This window comes from Triplophysa dalaica, chromosome 17 (assembly GCF_015846415.1).
Source record: "Triplophysa dalaica isolate WHDGS20190420 chromosome 17, ASM1584641v1, whole genome shotgun sequence".
NCBI classification, from domain to species: Eukaryota; Metazoa; Chordata; class Actinopteri; order Cypriniformes; family Nemacheilidae; genus Triplophysa; species Triplophysa dalaica.
In genome coordinates this window covers 15565339-15585075 of record NC_079558.1, presented here as the reverse complement: position 1 = coordinate 15585075, position 19737 = coordinate 15565339, and the positions used below count along the sequence as shown (strand labels likewise).

Below are 19737 nucleotides of genomic sequence, written 5' to 3'. Positions count from 1 at the left end.
TATTGGCAACAGGAAATGGCTGGAAGTAGAGACCTTAGCATTAAACATAAAGGGTCACATGAGGATATGAGCCAGTTAAAACAAGAGCAGTTCACATGTGATACAGTATGCATATTGTAACTCTTTTAATGTGTTTTAACAGGTACAGGAAAAGAAATAATTTCAGCTTCATGTCGCCATAACATGAGCCTGACTTCAACATGTTTTCTCTACCGGCTTTAGAGAGACAATTGTAAGCAAGTATCCATCAGCAAGCCAGATAACCCCCATCCACCGGCAGGATGACTCCATTGGTCATGGCACTCTTTTCACTCAGCAGGAAGAGGATGGAGTTGACCACATCCTCCACTTCTAAAGTACACAATGTGAAAGACGTGACTATTAGGTTTGTCTGACAAAAACATAACGGAACAGAACAACCTATATCACCACTACAAAAAAATATGACTTTGGACGGAAAACATTTGAGTTGCAACTATATTTTCACACTGATGAAATTGCTTATTAAAACAATGTAGTGGGGGAAAAGCCATAGAAAATTTACTACATTTTATTGATATTATGACATTCCTTACTATTGGCCATTACCATATTTGTTTCAGAAAAATAGAGCCATACCTGCAAATTTCCCCAGTGGGATACGTGATGTCATGCTCTTGGCCTTCTCCGGGTCACTCCACCCAATTTTACCCATCTCTGTCATCACCACGGTTGGGTTGACCGAGTTTACTCTTATCTGTCCGAGTAAGATTGAAGAACATGCTATTGGTGGAGTGAGCTGTTGCTTGCAATTCGCAATCTCGCCGCTAGATGCCCCTAAATTTCATTGGTCGAACCTTTAATTTGGGTTTAAACTTCAACCCTTTTTACAGATTCAGGGGCGGTCATCATGACTTGGATTTCCAGCCGTTTTCTGTAATGTTGCTATAACAAGTTTGCCCTACTTATATGAAAAAGCTACTACTGTGGCTTGCCAAGAACGTGGATAATTCAAGATTAGCTCGCTGTTAATCCGTTTAAGAAAAGCAACAAGTTGGTGATATAATGTTATACCATTCACCTCATAATTTATGACTTTGTGCAAACAACATTTCCGTAAACATGCAGCACTATCGGTTAGTAATTACATCCACTTTTTAAAGCAATTACAATGTTTGTAAGACGCACCAACATGTGGAATAGATGGTTGGTGACGTTAAAATAAAATAAAAAATGTACTTTTATGTTACATGTGTAATCATATGCAATAAAATGTGTTTGATGGATTTAAGAAAGAGAAACTGTTAAGGATTCACCTGATGTGGCCCCAACTCTAGCGCCATAACTCTGGTCAACATGTCCAAAGCTCCTTTTGTGGCACCTTTAAAACAAAGTCAGACACATTTAGCTTAAGATCTATACTTAAGACGGATTTGCATTATTTTTATATTTGGAGTACCCAAAATTTGTTATCCATTTACTTTCTCTAGGAATGCAGTGATGCAGACATAATAAAACATTTATTTAACACTTCATTAATTAGTTCAGAACGAACCAATATATAACTTATTACATATAATCATATTTTTTTCTTTTCATTTACTCACAGTAGACAGCATGGTCTTTCAGGGCACATTGTGAAGCCTGACTAGAAACATTGACTATGGAGCCTCCGCTTCCCCTAGTCTTCATGCCTTTAGCTACAATCTAAAACAGTCGCACAACATCACTACACTTGGGTAACATCTCATACTCATTATAAAATCATAGCATCTAGGTTTCTTATTACCTGAGCAACCTGAAGAGCAGCTTTAACATTGACATTAAAAGACCTGCAAAATAATTGAATCCTCAATTCCATTCAGAAAAAAACTCAAAATTATAGTCTATGAGTGATAATTCAATGCCCCACATGTCGAACTGATCTGGTGTGACCTCCAGGAAAGGCTGGAGTTTAGCACAAGCTGCATTGTTCACCAGCAGATCCACTGGACCGACGTCTTTCAGCGCCCGGTCAGTGGCTTCCCAGTCCGACAGGTCCACGCATACTGGCTTAATGGAGGGACACTGGGGATCAAAAGCATTTGATATTACAAAGAGATTTTCCATCGTCACAGCGGAGCTAAATGAGACCAAGAAAGCATAAAGGAGCAGCAGGCTCTCTTGTGACACAGAAGAATGCAGATATATGCAAGGAATCGATGCCAGCTAGGAGACAATAGACCCAATAGGGTGTTTTGTATAGGGGGTGAGTTGGACCGTGACCAGGGGGTCAATACCTCCTGCACTAGGCTATCCAGATCAGCCTTAGTTCGTGTGACAGCAGTGACCTCTGCCCCACAGCGTGCCAGAGCCAGTGAAGTGGCCCGTCCGATGCCTAGGAGATGTAGAAAGAAAGTCAAGATGTGTGGTATCGTCATACTCTAAACTGAATGGGTCAAAGAGAGCATGCTCACCTCTTATGCACATTTATTTACCAGTCTCATTGAATTGAACATCAAACATGCACCTTGTTCTTGCGCATGCGTGAGATATTGGGTAGTTTTGAGTTATTAAAGCTTACCTTTGCCAGCTCCGGTTACCAGAGCTCGTTTTCCACGAAATGTTATCTCCATACCTTTTGTGCACCACTATAACTATAACTGTAAGTGACTCTTGTCTGAAAGAACAGAGAAGTTTGTATTTAAAGTACAAACGCAATACGCATCACAAGCAAAGTTACGTTCCGCTCACGTTGTAATAAATGAAACTACTGTACTGCAAAAACTAAAGACTGTGTCGATAAACAACGTTATTATCGAGAGCATTTAATTTGGCGATCTAAACGAAAGCGCTTTTCGAGACACGATATTTGTACGTACCTCAGTGAGTTTTGAGCCAATATTTACTCAAGTTGCTGAACTGAGCAAAGTTCACTCGCGCCGGGCTAATATTTATGATATTGCGAATGATAGCGTTGTGTAAGATGGCATCTCTTATCACATGATTAACTTATATGACGTGAAAGTGTGATTTTAAAGCACGAGCTGGTGTGTTTTAGGTGTTTTGTCTTTATGCACCGCTGCGCAGACGGATCGGCGTGTGACATCGAGTTCCGCGAGAGCGATTCGGATCAAGCAAAGCTCTCGAAGCGTTCTCGCGATACTTTGATGTCATTCGTTGATCGGTCTGCGCTGCGCCAAAAAGAATCAAAGTTCTGACGCCTATTTGCGTCAGACATACTATCCATACTATTTAGATTGCATTGCTCACATATGTAGTTCCATCGACATGTAAATATGAGAAATTTAAAATATGATGTATGTCAGAAAACATTGTGGATGTGGAAACTTTATATGTGTGGTGCTGACGTGGGTTTTGTAACCTACATATCTTAATTTCAATATCAGGTTGTCACAGTGAATAAAGTTCATATAAAGAAAACGTGAATTCGTCACACCTCTGTATCTTTAAGAATGGAAAACAATACATTGCAGTTCCAAGAAAACATAACACATTACGTCATTTACTGAACCACCAGCTAACAAATGCTTGCTTGCACATTTTTCCAGCGGATACAATCTAAGATGTTTAAATGAAGCAGCATATGCATCATAAATATTTATTAAAATGAAATCCATACATTGCAGCATTTTCAGTACATGAGATTAAAAAAAGCACAACAGAGAGGCAAACAATTTGACAATCATCTCCACAAACGTTTGGCAGTGTTAGGAGAGTGCAAATATCCAGCAAAGCAAAGCTGTCACATTAACAAAATGTTTAAGTAAAACCGAAGTGTAGTTTTGGTATGTTTATGCAAACCACTGGCCTGCAGTGAGAAACATGTTTGTGCAAAAATAAGATAATAGTACCAGAAAGCAAAGAAATTTGAACACTGATCAAAAGACTCTGGAAAGTCATGTTTCTCTTCACCTTATACACTTTTTGAATGAAATAGTATTATAAAAGTAAACATGCATTAAAAACATGGTAAACAACAAATAAATTAGCATGTCAGGTTTGTTTTTTGGTCTGCGTGATTTTCTGACTGCACTCAATACTGAATCAATACTGTTTTTCTTTAAGAGATCATCTTTGACACACAGATATGATATACGCTTCATCAAAACCCACTGCAGGGACTAAAAATAGGTCATTCTCATTTTCCAAAACATATTGAAGGAAAACTACTGCTCAAATAAATTAAACACCCTATTTCACCATAGAAACATAAAAACAAAGTACCAAACAAAAACTAACTGAACCCAGCTTTTGAGACCTGAACATGTGAAGGCAACATTAAACGGTATTGAACTCCTGTTACACACCGCCAACCACCTCAGTTATTCACATAGAGTTGGCATAAAGAGATTTGTGGAAAGATTGAGTCCCAGAGGTCAGTGATGAGTCTTGCGTGGGCACCAGTCAGTGTCTGGGTAGAGTAGGCAGTGAACCGTTTTAAACCTGGAGAGATCATGGATACTTGATGAAAACCAGTAATGAAAACCTTCCGATTTGATTCTACAGTATTGTCTGAGACTTCTACTGCAAACACTATTTTGCACATTTGAAAGTTTTTTTTTCATTATTACAATGAGGGATGCAAGCATCTGCTAGTGTGTGTGAATGTATACCGTGATGGATCATCAGCCAATGAGAAAGCTCCTCCAACACTGACCACGTTCTGTCTGTTCTGGAATCCACCATAACTGAGGGTCACCTATATTTGAACGTCAAAACAGACAATACAACAGATTTGCTGGGTTAAAAGAGCTTTAATAGATCTCAATTATACAAGGCATCATGGGATTGAAATAGGCAGGTATTATCCAAGTGGTATACAGTGGTGTGAAAAAGTATCTGCCCCTTCCTGTTTTTTTTTGCATATTTATCATGCTTCAAAGATCCAGAGCATCAAACAAATTTTTATATTAGACAAAGAAAACCAGGGTCAATACAAAATGCTGTTTTTAAATGATGGTTTTATTTATTAAGGGAAACAACAATCCAAACATTTCCTGGGACGGTTCATCACATGCTTTCTCCATTTGTGGATATTGGATCTTTTAATGGAATTACTTTTTCACATTGGGTCAGTAATGTTTGGATTGTTTTTTTTCCGTTAATAAATAAAGCCATCATTTAAAAACTGCATTTTGTATTTACTCTTGTTTTCTTTGAGTAATAATAAATTAGTTGACGATCTGAATCATTTAAGCATGAAAAATATGCAAAAAAAACTTCCGGAAGGGAGCAAATACTTTTTCACACCATATATAGTTACACATATAGGAAAAAAATTAGGTGAGTTGGAGCAGTCTGGGATTAAAGCAAAATCCTCCTGTACTACAATACTGTTCAAAGAAAGGAAGAAAAGGTTTGTTTTTTCAACCACGGTGCCACACATTAACATTTTCAACTGGTATAGAAAACACACATGCAACTGAAATATACTGGCGACAGTTGAAAACCTTTTCCTGTCTTCTACCCAAAGGACCACTCAGTTTTCTAACCTGTTTGAGAATGTTGTTTGTGGGAAGTCTCTGGAGATTTTCCAGGTGTGAGTGGAAGAGGCCTGTGTGTGTCAGAGGAACTTCAAGCAAAGCCTCAATGATGTAACCTATCGTACAGTCATCTGGGAGACGAATCTTTTCTGCAGTCGTAATGAAGTTTCCAAGGCTGTATCAGAATCAAAGATTCAAATAACAATGAACACCAAGAAGTTAATTGCATTTAGCTGCACATAAAAAGTTTTTAAAGCATAACCAGCATAGAACTGTACATGCAGACACGCTCACTTTGCAAAGTGTGTTCTTTTGAGTCTTATTTTACCTTGCCCATGGACTCATTTTGAGTGCTAAACCTCTGCTGATACAGAAGCCGGCTCCTCCAGTAGCAAACCAGAACTTAACTGACACCTGCAGAACATAAACAAGATTATAAGATCTGACAAAATAATATAAGAAACTTACACTGGTTAGACAGGTAACAAAATGATGATTGAATAAGTTAAACTTAGAACAACCAATTCTCCTATTATTACCAGAAGTTTTCCTGAAATCTTTTGATAGCATAAATGCATGTGTAAACTGAACCGTACAGAACTTCATCAGTACTTAAAGTTATATTTCACCCCAAAATGAAAATTCGGTCATCAGAAGACACACAGAGAAAGATATTTGGTATAGTGCTTATAACCAAACATATCTCAACACCCATTGACTCCCATAGTAGGAAAAATGACTTCATAATTGTTTTGTTCTGTTGAACACAAAAGAAGACATTTTTGAGAAGTTAGGACAGCAAACAGTTCTGGACCAGTTTTGACTACCATTGTTTTTTTTCCAACTATGAGAGTCAATTGGGGTTGAGATCTGTTTGGTTATGAGCATTAATCCAAATATCTTTCTCTGTGTTCAGTAGAACAAAGAAATGTATACACATTTGGAACAAATCGAAGGCGAGTAAATGATGACAGAATTTTCATTTTTGGGTGAAGTATCCCTTTAAAAGCAAAGGGTGGCTACTTTGATGTTAAACTTACTTTTAACCCCAACATTATATACAAATACAGGTAAATAAACGCTATTCCATAGTTATCATGAGTTTAATATCAGTGCTATCAGTTAAAACTGCCCTGTTATACTCCTCCTGAATCATACCCATATACTACCATATATTCTGTATCAAAGGACACAGGAATCTTACCGATCCATCGCTCTTGACCCTCTCAGCTGCCTCTATTGGGTGGTCCAGACTGGGTCTGCCCAGGTACACGTCCTGTGTGTGTGAGTAGGAGGAGAGTAGCTCCAGCAAACCAGGCAGGATGACATAATTATCATCGTCCACATGACAGAACCACCTATAAATACAGCACACAGAGTAAGAAAGACAAGCTAATAAAACAACTTCTAAAATAAAGGGCAAAAGCCAAGATTTCAGCTTGTTTATTGGGAAACTGCTGACATACATTGACAAACTTGTTCTCTCTACCGGTTTATTGCAAAAATGCATTGTGTATATAGAAATAAAATTGACGTGACAGATATGGCTTGAGGACTCAACTTTTTCTGTGACTCGATGAACTTGTCATATTCCACAGACATCTTACAGCACAGGGCTTGGCGAGTGTGTGCCGCAGAACAGTTGGTGTTGATGATATTAAGCCCTTGAGGAGACAGATCAGCATGTCAATGATTTTCTGATTGTCTAATGACACAAGCTATGACATAATAAAAGCAGGAATTGTTTTATTTGTCTAATGTGCTTCCAACATTCACGCCACGTGAAACCTTTTCTTACATCTACCAGAAAGTCAGTGTGTTACCTGTTTTCAGCCTGAGCTCCTTATCCTTCCCATCAGTAAATATAAACGTCTGGGGGATAAAAAGAGAAACCAGTCAACGTTTACTGCTACCAGATAACATTGTGTTCAGAAAAAACAGATAACAAATATTCAGCAATTACTTCCTAAAGCTATCAAGTCTTGTATTACAAGAGACATATATAAAAGAAATAGAATATATAGAAAGAAATTTGTAAAAAGTAATTAAATAATTTTTGGAGAAAGTCATTTGTACAGTAATCTAATTACACCATTGAATATGTAATTAGTAACTAGTAATTCATTTTCTTTTTCAGAGTAACTTACCCAACATTGTACAAATGTGACGATTGATAATTTTTTGTTGCAAAGGTAAACTGTGGATTTTTTTCTAAACAACCGAAGTGGAAAAAGAAACCATAACAAAGTCAACCATGTGCTAAAAAACAAGTCAATTGATATGGCTCAGGTCCCACTGTAAATATAAGTCTATTTTTCTCCACTGGACAAAAGTCCATTTACAAAATAGCCTCAAAGAAAAAGGAAGATATTTGGAAGAATGTCAATAACCAAACAGATCTCATCTCCCATTGACTCACATTGTATTTATTATCGCTACTACGCCAGTAAATGGGGGAAGACATTTGTCTGGTAAGTGACAGTCTTTCAAACATCTGTTATTGTGTTCAACAGAACAAAGAAATTTATACGGGTTTGGAACAATCTGAGGATGATTAAATTATGACAGAATTTTCATTTTTGGTTGAGCTATCCCTTTAATACGGAGTATAAGCATGATTAAAATTAGTACTTTACCTTTGAAAACACCACTAAAACTAGTTTCACTAATTTCTTATATTTCTGTTCTTACATTGGTCAAAAAAGCCCCCTAAAATACCACAGTGTGTTGACCTTAAGGGACATTTACACAATACGGTTTTCAACTAAAAAACTATGCGTTTTGGTTGTTGGTTCACACAAAAACATTTTAGTGGACTGAAAACCTAACTTTTGAAAACGGATTTTGTAGTGCAAGTTTTTCAAAATGATGCTGCTGTTGTCTCCCTGTTAACTGTGAAGTCATGACCATGCGTATGACGTGTTCAGTCTGAAGGCATGCCAAATACTCCCAAAACAATAACAACGGCCTCCTGGACTGTGTGTTTGTGCTATGTGACATGCTTATTAACAATTCTTCAGATACAAATATCTGATACACTGCACCACCATGACCAGCATAACCACATTCTTTACATTCACCAGACTCTAAACACACACATATACATAAACATAGTGTATTTAAAAGCACTCGTACTGACAATGCTTTTGTGTGTACATGAAACTTAAAAAAGGAAAATCATTTGACCTTTTTGGACTACATCGTTATCGTGTAAACAGGGACTAAAAAATAAGCAGGGCTTTATATTTTATAGGCTATTTGTCTCTGCAGGTTAAGCTAGGATAAAAGAAAGAACATCAAAAACAACACACTTCACTTTTAAACAAACATGAGCTGATAACAGCTGTTGGAGTTTAATGGACTAAAAAGTTGAATAAGCCCTTCATAAAGCTAGTTTGAACAGCTCGGACTTGTTCGATTCCCAGGGAGCATACAAACTGATCAAATGTATGAATGCACTGTAAGGTGTGGATGGGCATCTGTCAAATGCGTAAAAAATACAGCTTTCCTTTAGAATCCCAGGGGATTGCAGATACCCATGTTAAAAGTATAGGATAATGCAATGTAAGTCGCTTTGGATAAAAGCGTCTGCCAAATGCGTAAATGTAAATGCCTGACGTTCATATCCATTATGAAAGCAGCAGCCATTTTGAAAGAAGTGCCAGAAGGGCATAAACCATCGGAGGGAGCATAGTTGAAAGAAGAAAAACACAATCTTTTGAGCCAAGATTACCTAACTCAGTGATGTTGCTGGCAAACAGCATGTTTGAGCAGTCCCACGTTCAAGAGGAAAACCAACAGAGAGTGCACAAAATAGCGTTTACAGCCATACACTAATACAGTACGTTTGTATAGTCTAATCTTGCATATTTGGCCTTGCATTCATTTTCTAGAAGCCTGTTCTGCCTAAATGTTTCTCCCTAACAGTTTCACTACTGCTACAAGGTTAGAGCACTGGAACTGGAGAGAATTTAAGATCTTGTGCATTTAGACAGTGTACATTTTGCTCTTTGGAAAACTAAACCAAACAAAGCCTCTTTGAAAGTGTCAATGTTTTGCTTTATTTTAAATTTAAAGGTTCTAGACCTTTGTATAGTTTACTTAAATCCTGGGCGTCAGATTATTTGGGTGGGCCTCCCTTTCACTGGGGCCATTAATTGGACTGTACCAAGAGGTCCTTAGTGGGCCTTATCACAGGGCCCAGGACAACATTCCTAGTCGATTTGCGTTTGATGCAGTTTGAACATTCAAAAAACCTTATTGCGAAAGAATTCCCCTTGCATACAATGGTTCCTAAAGCATAAGTTTTTTCATATGCTTAGGTTCAATATCTGGCTTTATGAATGAAAAAGTTAAAGCTGGAAACTTCTCAATGGTGTGCTATGTTTAAACAACAATAGCTCTTACACTGCTACACAGGTTAAGTCAATCTTGGGGTTCCCTTGGGCCCCACTCAGCATTCTGGGAGAGGCCACAGGAAGGGGCCTGCCTACTTGCCTGACGCCTTTGGCAGTCAAGAAAATGCATTGGATGAAAGCCAACACACGCCGTCTTGTGCCTGTGGATCTCAGGTTGCAGAGGAACTTCCTCCTAGGGGGTTTAGGGGGTATCAAGACAAGACCCCCCTCAAACCACCCACTCTCCTAAAAGCACCAGGCACACTGCCAGAAAGCAGCTACCGCACTTCCTCCTTTACGCTGACCCTTGTGTATATTAACACTTTTAAAGCGTGCCAATGTTCAAGTGAAAGGATCTTCATGATAAAAGACGGTTAGCACACACAAATCAGGATGCGCATAATAAAAGTGTATTGAAAGAATTCCATTTTGTTGTTCAATTCAAGAGGAAAATTGCGTCTTTCAGTTTAGACATTCAGCTAAATAATCTGCTTTAAATATTATACCTTAAGTCGAAGTGATATATTCTCAACATAGCTGACTGTGCTGTTGTAAAACTCTATAAGTGTATAAAAATATATTGCTTGGACACAATATTACCTGTTCTTTTGCTTTGGACACCCAGGTCTGGGCCAGAAGCTGTAACCTGGACTTGTGATATTTCCTTGTTGTCTTGACAGCAATAAAAATGTCTCTTAAATCCAAAGAGTCTTTGGAACGGGACCTGGGGGAGTTGGCATGCGCAGCGTCCCTTTCTAACACCTTCTGCAAGTCTTTGGATCGGTCCCTGAAAGCATATGGGTGGGTGAAACTGTCCTCCCTGGCATCATCATTTCTCTGATGTCCAGCTGAGCTGGGGTTTCTTTGGAGGTCATGTATGTGCCCGGCTCTAGTGGGCTTGGCATGGGGCCGGGGTTGGGGCAGATCCCCTTGGCGCTGTGGGGGTTGCAGTGAGGGTATCAGGAGCACTAGCAGGCCACAGAACACCACAGAGAGCAGGAAGCAGATTTTGTTGGTTCCAACATGGGATAAGTGCATTCTTCCTTTACTTAACGCCAGCTCCACCGCCCGCGCCTGCCTGACACTCCACAATAGCTCCCATCTTCACTGCATCAACCCTGACAACCCTGCGTAAGCAAAACCACACAAAAATCATAGGAATGTAACAATGCTATCTATATAGTGTTTTTGCAATTTGCAAAATTGTCTCAACATTATCGTGGTCGCACGACTGTATGAAACGATAGGTTTTCCAGGACTTACATAGAGAATGTTAGAAAAATAATAGATGTTACCTTTGGAAGGTCCAACTTGGCAAGGTCCATCGGATGCAATTAGTTAATTTTACAAAAGGGATTTTTAGTCCCATCTCATGCTTATGGCATGTTTCCAAGTCATCATTTGTCATTTTAAATATTGCAATAAATATGTTATGTGGAGAAAAATATGAATATGGAGATAAATATTTTGTGTTCATTCAGACATTAAGAACCTAGATGATAAAATGCATGAGTACATTTTTGGCAGATTCTAGGCGAAGGGTGTCTACCATATGAAGATGCTAAAATTGCATATACTTTTGATATATATTGTTGTGATTTAAACATTAAAGTAGAATTTAAACATTCTCAAAAACAATTAAATGTTCTATTAGATCAAATCAAGAAATAGTGGTGGGAAAAGTGCCCATGACTGATATTCTAATATCTGTTTCCACAAACACAATTATTTTTACATTAAGTTTGATTCTATGTGAAGATTCACATCTATCAGTATCAATACCTTTTAAATGGCTAACAGATTAACAGACTTCTTATTTTCTTGTCATGTTGCATACACGTTATTTTTCATGCTCATTACCGATACAAGTAGTTTTCTGCATTTGAAAAAAGTTACATGCATAATTTTTAAAAAATATATATTTGTATGATTAATTGTGTATGATTCATAAAAAATGTTTTTTAAAAACATGTTATGGGATTTACAGTTTTAAATCGTTCTGGTAATGAGAATTTTTATGGCTATTTAGTAAAAATGTTATCGGTCAGTAAAAGTTTTGAAATGAATGTTTTTAAACATGTCTTTAATTATTATTTGTTTAATGAATGCAAGGAAATTTGTTGATGAGTGTTTGTTAGAAAATCATGTTTGACATCTTGAAACAAAGATTTTGTGAGAATCCCCAACGGAAATGCATCACATGACTGCTAGATTTTAGTAGGGCTGTCAAACGATAAATCGCAATTAACCGCATCCAAAATAAAAGTTTGTGGTGATAAAATATGTGTCTGTGTTCTACTGCGCAGATTAATTTTGTATTTATAAACATACATGCATATTAAAAACTATGTAAAATATAAAAATGTATATATAATTTCAATTATTGGGAAATAATGTCAAAATATTTCCTATAGCTTTATATGAGAACCAGACTAACATTGTTAGTCATAGACAATCTTCACATCGGTTCTACTTATACTTGAAGTGTTCTTTAAAGTGCATAACAGAAGTAATGACCGGACCTTTGGTTTGACCTTTTCAATGCATTTCTTAAAGCGGTTTATAAACTGTTTAGAATGCTTCTATCCTGAATTAGCCTGATGTGGTTCTGATTCCAGTGATTCTCCAGTTCTCTCTTCTATCTAATGTTGTAGATTACGTTCTCATTATAAATCACACACCGTACCTTGTCATAAAACAACTTGCATAAGTCACACAAATTACTTTTGTTGCGTTTCAGTGTCATTTTTAAATGCTCTAAGCTCAAGTTGTATTTATTGTAGTTACACAGAAAAGACCAAACAGCAAAAACCAAGTTGTGTTCCAGGAAAGATCCATATTAGAAGCCACTTAATGAAGTTTTATTTTATTTTTTAGTAAACTAGTCAATTTAATATTCAAATCCATTTTATTTCATTCCCTCACAGTGCAATCCAATGAAAACACATGAGTTGAGTTTCATTTGGCACCAGCTGTACCTTTCAAACATAATAAAAGCCTTAGCCATCAATGTGAATCATTTCCTGTCTTCTATTTTCAGATTTGAAATGATACCTAAACTGCTCACAGATGTTGAAGCTTGAAATAACATTCATATGTATGCCCAGCAGACAACTCTACTAAATGTGAGTGAAGTTGCCACACTTCTTCTCAATAAAAAGAAACAGAACTTAAAAAAACACAATAAAGTTCTACAGACTATTATTCCCAAACTAAAATAGGGGAATTACTCCGGGGATACCATGGGACATGTAATCATGATACGATTTATTTTTATATATTTTATAATATAACGTTTACCATACTACAGAACAAAAGTATGCATGTCTATGAAATGTCAACGTTGTTAAGAATCTGGCACCAAGGCCAAAAAACATGCCATCATTACCACGGTACCGTGTAACCCCCCACAGAATAACAATAGTAAAACTTTTGAAAGAGCATCTAATGTCAAATGGAATTATTACCTGGATATGAACAAAACTCAACTTTACACATCTCAAAAGTCTATTCCACACAAGTCTACGTGATGACCAAAAACGTGCAATAATGCTGCTGGATTTATATGCTAACGTTACAACCATATAAACGTTAAATAAAAAAACCTGTTTCTCCTGCTATGTGTGTGTTACTTACCAAACACACAAGTTTACACAATCAGTAAAGAGCGACATAAAAGTACAATGAGCCGTGTTTTTAAAGTCAAATGAGTGTCAACAACTGCGATATAAGAATGAAAGTTTCTTACCGAGAGTTATCAGATGTCTAGACGTGTCTGTATGCGCTCGTCATCCTCGGGCCATTTAAACAAATGAAACCATCAAAGCGAAGATCAGGTTATGCTAAAACTACTTTATACCAACAATGTGAATGTAACACTTGGCTGGTGAACTCTGTGCTTTGTTTTCCCTCTCGTCGACAATAAATCTGCGTGATCTCTATCCATATATCCTTATTGTTCTCGCTGACTTCGTAGCCTAATGCTTTCCGAAGCGCGAGTTTTAACTAGTCTGGCTCCTTCGGCGTATTTATTGTAAAGTTAGATGACGCAACCGCACCAACTAAACAGATTCTACCGCTGAACTATGGATCATCACGGGACTCTTGTGTTGTTTTAAAGCTCTCTGACCGTAGCGCCCCATTAACATTGGCGATGTTTCCGTACATTGTCCTTTCTTCTCGAGGCTAAAGGCGTATGCGTTGAACATCAGCGCCGTCTGCCGGAAGTGATGTGACACTGCGGCCCTTTCGCACAAAGTTGTTCAAACCTTTCAAATAAAATTAAATAGGCCTATACATAAAAATAAACAACTGTTTGGAGGGTAATGTGATGCTAGTTATAATAGTTATACTTTTATTTTTAGATTTTTTTTTAGATTCAACTTTATTGTCATTACACATATACAAGTACAGTGTAACGAAATGCAGTTTAGGTCTAACCAGAAGTGCAATTAGCAAGGGCAGGATATACAGTGTGAATAAATACAGAATACAATATTAGGGAAATACTATACAAATGTTCTATAACAATATGACAGTCGGTATGTGCTATGGACAATATATACAGAAGGATATATACTGTGAACATTAATGTACAGGTGGATATGAACAGATAACAATTTAGACTATACAATAGTGCAAGTGACTTAAGTGTGCATTAATTACAGACATTTGCTTTTAAAGTTACAGTGCAGAAGATGAGTTAACGAAGTTATTAATGTTACAGTGCAGTAGATGAGTTAATGCAGTTATTAAGGTTACAGTGCAGTAGATGAGTTAATGCAGTTATTGAAGTTATAGTGCAGTAGATGAGTAGATGCAGTTAATAGAGTTACAGTGCAGTAGATGAGTTAGTGCAGTTATTGAAGTTATAGTGCAGTAGATGAGTAGATGCAGTTAATAGAGTTACAGTGCAGTAGATGAGTTAGTGCAGTTATTGAAGTTACAGTGCAGTAGATGAGTAGATGCAGTTAATAGAGTTACTGAGTTACTAATACAGTTATTGAAGTTATGGTGCAATAGATGAGTAGATGCCGTTAATAGAGTTACAGTGCAGTAGATGAGTTCATGCAGTTATTGAAGTTTACAACATAGACTACGGTCTGAAACATTTATCGTTGTATAAAGCATAAATCTAAAGCTGCTTTTGAAGCAATCTTGCTGAATCCGCAATAAACAAAGGGGATGTGACTGATTTACATTGGAGGTAAACGTAACCTTTTCCCCATTTATGGGGTAATTGTGACATCTGGTGGTACGTCTGAGAAGTTAATGTATATGAGTGTTTGGATTTGGATCTAATTCTGCTATAAATGCAAAGACTGAATCTGTAAGAATTTACAGATACCCACCTAGCTAGGTAACTGTTAAGTTTATATAGCAAACACACACAGGCCACAAGGGAAATTATAGCTTGACACGTAGGGTAAAAATAGCATCACTGTATTTAGGATGGGGTGGGATTTTTTGCTTTCTTGACCACATGGTTCTGTCACTCAGACCTGTCAAGCAAAATGGCAGACAAAGAGAACTGGGCTTTGGCAATAACAGGCAAGTAAATCTTTCTTTTAAGGCTTAGAATGGGAAGACCTCTTTCCCATGATTTCAAATTCTGAAGATACAAAACACGAGTACATTGTAAGATGTTACTTTACACAATATGTTAAACATACAGAGGTGAAAATCCAAGCACTACTATGTAGAATCAGTTGATAAATGTTAGATTTTATAAAGGGACATTAAATTGTCAAAACCTTACAGTAAATATGTATTTAAAAACGAAATGTAACAGCATATAACATCAATAGGAGTAGCCTATGTACAGTAATGTGATAATAGTACAGAGTAAATAAGTGTTGCAATACTAATATATCAGTAACATGCTTATAGACAGAGATTATTCACAAAAGTATATTTTTGCTTTATCAACATTCTCTCCACAGTTTTTTTAACCAGCTTGTTGGTGGGCCAGGCAGACATGTTCACAGAAGCAACTGTTGGCAAGCTGTTTGTCTACGAGTTACAGAGAGAAGGTTACCAGCGGGAATTTGAGCCGTTTCATAAAGTTTATGGTATGTCACAACTTGCTCAGCATTTACCATTCCACCTGTTTACATTTCTTCGTTCTGCTAAACACAAAGGAAGATATCTGGTAGAATGTAAGTAACCAAACAGATCTAACCCCCCCATTGACTTCTATAGTATTTATTTTTCCTACTATGGCAGTCAATTGGTTTCTGACATTCTTGCAAGTATCTTCCTTTGCGTTCAGCAGAGCAAAGAAATTGATACAGGTTCGGATGAACCTGAGGGTGAGTATTTGATGACAGAATTTTCCTTTTTGAGTGAATCCCTTTAAGACTGACATCAACCATCTAGCTCTGTCTTGCAGACCGCGACTTTAATGATCCCTTGGTGTTTAAATGCAACAAAGAGAGATTTCCAGATCTGCCCCGGTGGCTCCGCTTTACCCAGAGGGACCCCTATAGTAATGGCTTTCTTTATGGTACACCATTGCCAGAGGACCAGGGCAGAAACATTATACAGGTGCAGTAACATTACCACAGATACAACAGTGAAAATGCATCTATTGAATTTTCTGATCCATAATACCCAACACTTTTATGATGACATCATATCATTTGGAGAGTTTTAGAACTGGTTGGGAAAATATTTGAGATGCAGGAAACTTAAGCAAACATTTCCATTTACTCTCCTGTTAATCTTAAAGATATTAAAGAGATCGCATCTGTGATTTTTCTTTCTAATATCTAGTCATAATATGGTTTACTTTGATTGTCTAATAAAACATCATCTAATCTAAACATTATTATGTTGAACTGTCTCTTAGATTTTTGTGTCAAACAGAAGAAGCTATGATGACGTGATTAAAGAGAGGCTGGTAATAAACGTGGTTCATGCAGGTATATTTGCACTATACTAAACACATGTGGATAAACCATTCAACATTTCGCCATTAAGTATGTTGGGTTGTATGATATTATCATGGTTTACTTTTTCACAGGAAGGCAACATCCATACCAGGCTGAGTTCTTCTTAGAGCTGAGAAATATTGAGAATGTGCTGCCCCTTGATGCTCGAGATGAAATTATAAAAGACACCAAGACACTCTGGGACACAGAGGTTCTGGAATTTGTAAACATTACATCTGCTCTGGACAGAGGCGGTCGGGTTCCACTTCCTCTTCCAGGATATTTTGAGGGGTGAGGCTACAGACCAAATTCAAAGAGGATTATTGTTATTATTAATACATACATGATAACATACACACATACATGTTTGCGTTCATTTGTCTTTGTGTGTACGTATGTGGCTGTGTGCATATCAGCGTGTATGTTAAACTGGGTTCAGACAAGTCTTTTTCTGAATGCATGCTGAAAACTGTGACGCCGGAGCATGAGAGACAGTGTGCAGCTGGAGGCAAGATGCCCGGAGAGTGCAAGATATGCTTCAATCCGATCAACTGCATAACCTGGTGCAAAACTGTCCTGGTAAGGCCCAATATCACTAAACTTTGCTTTGCTGTGTCAGCAGCACGCTAATGCAGAATAAATTGGGACTGTTCATTTTTACTTTGTATAACTAATATTAGTTATGGTGCTTTGTAATAGTTAGCCTAGAGGTGTATATCGCCCTTGCATGATGAAGCGTTATATTTTTATTCCCTTAGTGTTGTACGTGTGACCTACCATTGAATTCGTATTGTAGTTTCTACAGTAGCCCTAAACGGACAAACTGCCCTACAGATCGCATTTTGTAAATACATTATCTAGGGGTGGAGTGAGCCGTTGGTTGCAATTCCCAACATTACCATTAGTGGCCGCTAAATACTAATTCAGTGCTATAAATCAGGATTTTTCAGTTTTGTATTTTTTACAAAAAATGTACAGATTGCTGCTCTTTTGTGCATTCACTGAACTACATTCCCTTGAAAATGTTCAGGATACATATAAACAAATTGACCTTCGGATTCCATGTTTGCTTTAATCAATCTTGTATCAGCGCTTATTCAGTATAGAGGTGATGTGCAAAAGTGACCCCATTCCCCATCATGTATAATCTCTCCCTCCGTAGATAACATCTTTCTTTCCTTAGTTTGATCTGTCCAAGCCAATTCCACCTGCTCGGGTCCCTACTGTGGGTTCAGGCATCCTTGAGTGGGGGGGAGAGTTCAACCCTCCAGATTCTCCACCTGAAAGAGACTTCTTCCCCGATTACATCATCACCATCATCATTCCCTTTATCATAGCTGTGATCCTCTGTCTCATCCTGGCATATGTCATGTGCTGCAGGAGAGAAGGAGTGTATGTTACATTCGCATATTTCATAACATAGTGTTCAAATCTCCAGATCATGCGCTAAACATGTTCTCTTTCTCTTTGTTGTTTGCAGTGTAAAACGAAACACCACGACCCCCGAGTATGTATGGTGTACTGCATCATTGTTTAACTTACTTAACAGTATATCTTTTTGTATTTTTTATATTTGCATTTTTTATGTTCCAGTGTCCAGTTGTATCATCACCATACCATCCAGGGTAACTTCAATGAATTGCGGAGAATGGCTGGACGTGATAGGTCCACTATGGATCGCCCTCGTCAGTGCTTACAGCCCCTCATCATGTCAGAGCAGACAATGGCAGGACGCTGAGTTGACATCTGACACTTTTCTAGGCAGGTCAAACAATAGCCTGAAGAGACTTTTCTTTGTTTTGAGGTTCACAATTATGTGTTGCTTTGTGTGCTTATGGAGACCTGTGTGTGCCTTTTTTCATTATGCACACATGTTGCTCCAAACCTGTATGCTTTTCTTATTTGTGTGGAAGACAAAAGAGAACACTTTTTGTCAATATGTTTTCTTGCTGTGTTATAAATCGTAATGATATATCAGCTCAACAGGACTACGAAAGTGAATTTCGGTTTGGGTTCTCATAATAAAAATGTGGATGTTTGTTGTCTATGCAAGGCAGTAATACAAAACGTGTCCATTATTCCCTTTATGGAAAATATTTTTTCTTAAATATTAACCTATTGATTGAATAATGTTTCTTTTCAAAAAAGAGTGAACAAATACATTTGTGATATATATATGAGAATCTACTATATATAACAGAATTATCTAGAAACCGTTTTCCAGACATTAGACAATTCTGTCCCAGTCATCAACGTACATTTCAAAACACATTTTTACATCGACATCTCAAACTTCTGAAAATAAAATAGAAATTGAGTGGTCGGGTGAAAGCATAGTAAGTTGTTTAATTTCTGGTTGGAGAAAGGCATTGAGGCCATTGCAAGAAGATAACATATCCAGGTGACCACATAAACATGCTTTATTTCAACATCCAAAATAATTAAAAACATCTCGAAATACTATACATGTACAAAATAAGTACAGATTCTTTGCTGGAACCATTTTAAGGGTCTATTTCATCTGTGGATTTCTTTTTGCCGCCTCATTTCATGTTTGCAAGAAACCTTTCACTAAAAACAAATCAAACAGAAACAAACGAACAAAACAATGTGCATTTCATTTTGAGAGAAAAATTAAATTGAAATGAGGGGGAAGCGGCATGTACAGGGAAATGAGACCTTGGAATTGTACGAAAAGCGGGGGTCTTAGAAATGAAACGAACTGGCAATCAGTCCATTCACTTAACCCTTCAGATTATGTGCAAATCTACAATAACCAATCCAGCTATTTTCTCGCTTTCTCTCTCTTCTGACACTTTGATATGAGCAAATGCATCACATTGACAGCAAGACATTCTGTTGACATTTAGCACCAAAAAGGCCCTGCAAGTGACAGTAAAAAAGTTAGTTTCTCTCTAAAACATATCACAGACTGGACCTTTA

At 37.3% G+C, this 19737-nt stretch overlaps 3 protein-coding genes across 3 annotated transcripts; 1 reads left to right on the top strand and 2 right to left on the bottom strand.

Moving 5' to 3' along the window:
- Nucleotides 1-101: 101 nt before the first annotated feature.
- dcxr (dicarbonyl/L-xylulose reductase) lies at nucleotides 102-3079 on the bottom strand. Its single transcript, XM_056771372.1, has 9 exons — nucleotides 2841-3079; nucleotides 2543-2638; nucleotides 2259-2356; nucleotides 1892-2046; nucleotides 1769-1811; nucleotides 1587-1686; nucleotides 1296-1360; nucleotides 619-736; nucleotides 102-351 (listed from the first exon to the last, which is right to left on the bottom strand). Exons 2-9 carry the CDS (start codon nucleotides 2592-2594, stop codon nucleotides 248-250), a joined length of 735 nt encoding a protein of 244 aa, XP_056627350.1. The 5' UTR covers nucleotides 2595-2638; nucleotides 2841-3079; the 3' UTR covers nucleotides 102-247.
- Nucleotides 3080-3566: 487 nt separating this feature from the next.
- On the bottom strand, nucleotides 3567-14028 carry rfng (RFNG O-fucosylpeptide 3-beta-N-acetylglucosaminyltransferase). Its single transcript, XM_056771959.1, has 9 exons — nucleotides 13611-14028; nucleotides 10463-10989; nucleotides 7289-7337; nucleotides 7027-7129; nucleotides 6670-6823; nucleotides 5794-5879; nucleotides 5475-5640; nucleotides 4596-4681; nucleotides 3567-4425 (listed from the first exon to the last, which is right to left on the bottom strand). Exons 2-9 carry the CDS (start codon nucleotides 10898-10900, stop codon nucleotides 4359-4361), a joined length of 1149 nt encoding a protein of 382 aa, XP_056627937.1. The 5' UTR covers nucleotides 10901-10989; nucleotides 13611-14028; the 3' UTR covers nucleotides 3567-4358.
- Nucleotides 14029-15358: 1330 nt separating this feature from the next.
- sgca (sarcoglycan, alpha) lies at nucleotides 15359-18846 on the top strand. Its single transcript, XM_056771708.1, has 9 exons — nucleotides 15359-15412; nucleotides 15805-15933; nucleotides 16254-16408; nucleotides 16713-16785; nucleotides 16887-17085; nucleotides 17211-17373; nucleotides 17978-18186; nucleotides 18275-18301; nucleotides 18388-18846. The coding sequence occupies exons 1-9, from the start codon at nucleotides 15376-15378 to the stop codon at nucleotides 18530-18532; spliced, it is 1137 nt and encodes a 378-aa protein (XP_056627686.1). The 5' UTR covers nucleotides 15359-15375; the 3' UTR covers nucleotides 18533-18846.
- The last annotated feature ends 891 nt before the right edge of the window (nucleotides 18847-19737 follow it).

Excerpts from the sequence above, each read along its gene's own strand:
- rfng (XM_056771959.1), bottom strand. The coding sequence starts at position 10,900 with ATGCACTTATCCCATGTTGGAACCAACAAAATCTGCTTCCTGCTCTCT. Across the intron at positions 6,824-7,026 it reads TTCATCGAGTCACAGAAAAA|GTGGTTCTGTCATGTGGACG; the intron begins GTTGAGTCCTCA and ends CTGTATTTATAG. Across the intron at positions 5,641-5,793 it reads AAAATGAGTCCATGGGCAAG|CCTTGGAAACTTCATTACGA; the intron begins GTAAAATAAGAC and ends ATTCTGATACAG.
- sgca (XM_056771708.1), top strand. The coding sequence starts at position 15,376 with ATGGCAGACAAAGAGAACTGGGCTTTGGCAATAACAG. Across the intron at positions 15,934-16,253 it reads GCCGTTTCATAAAGTTTATG|ACCGCGACTTTAATGATCCC; the intron begins GTATGTCACAAC and ends TCTGTCTTGCAG. Across the intron at positions 16,409-16,712 it reads AGGGCAGAAACATTATACAG|ATTTTTGTGTCAAACAGAAG; the intron begins GTGCAGTAACAT and ends ACTGTCTCTTAG.
- dcxr (XM_056771372.1), bottom strand. The coding sequence starts at position 2,594 with ATGGAGATAACATTTCGTGGAAAACGAGCTCTGGTAACCGGAGCTGGC. Across the intron at positions 1,687-1,768 it reads CTGCTCTTCAGGTTGCTCAG|ATTGTAGCTAAAGGCATGAA; the intron begins GTAATAAGAAAC and ends CGACTGTTTTAG. Across the intron at positions 1,361-1,586 it reads GAAAGACCATGCTGTCTACT|GTGCCACAAAAGGAGCTTTG; the intron begins GTGAGTAAATGA and ends TTTGTTTTAAAG.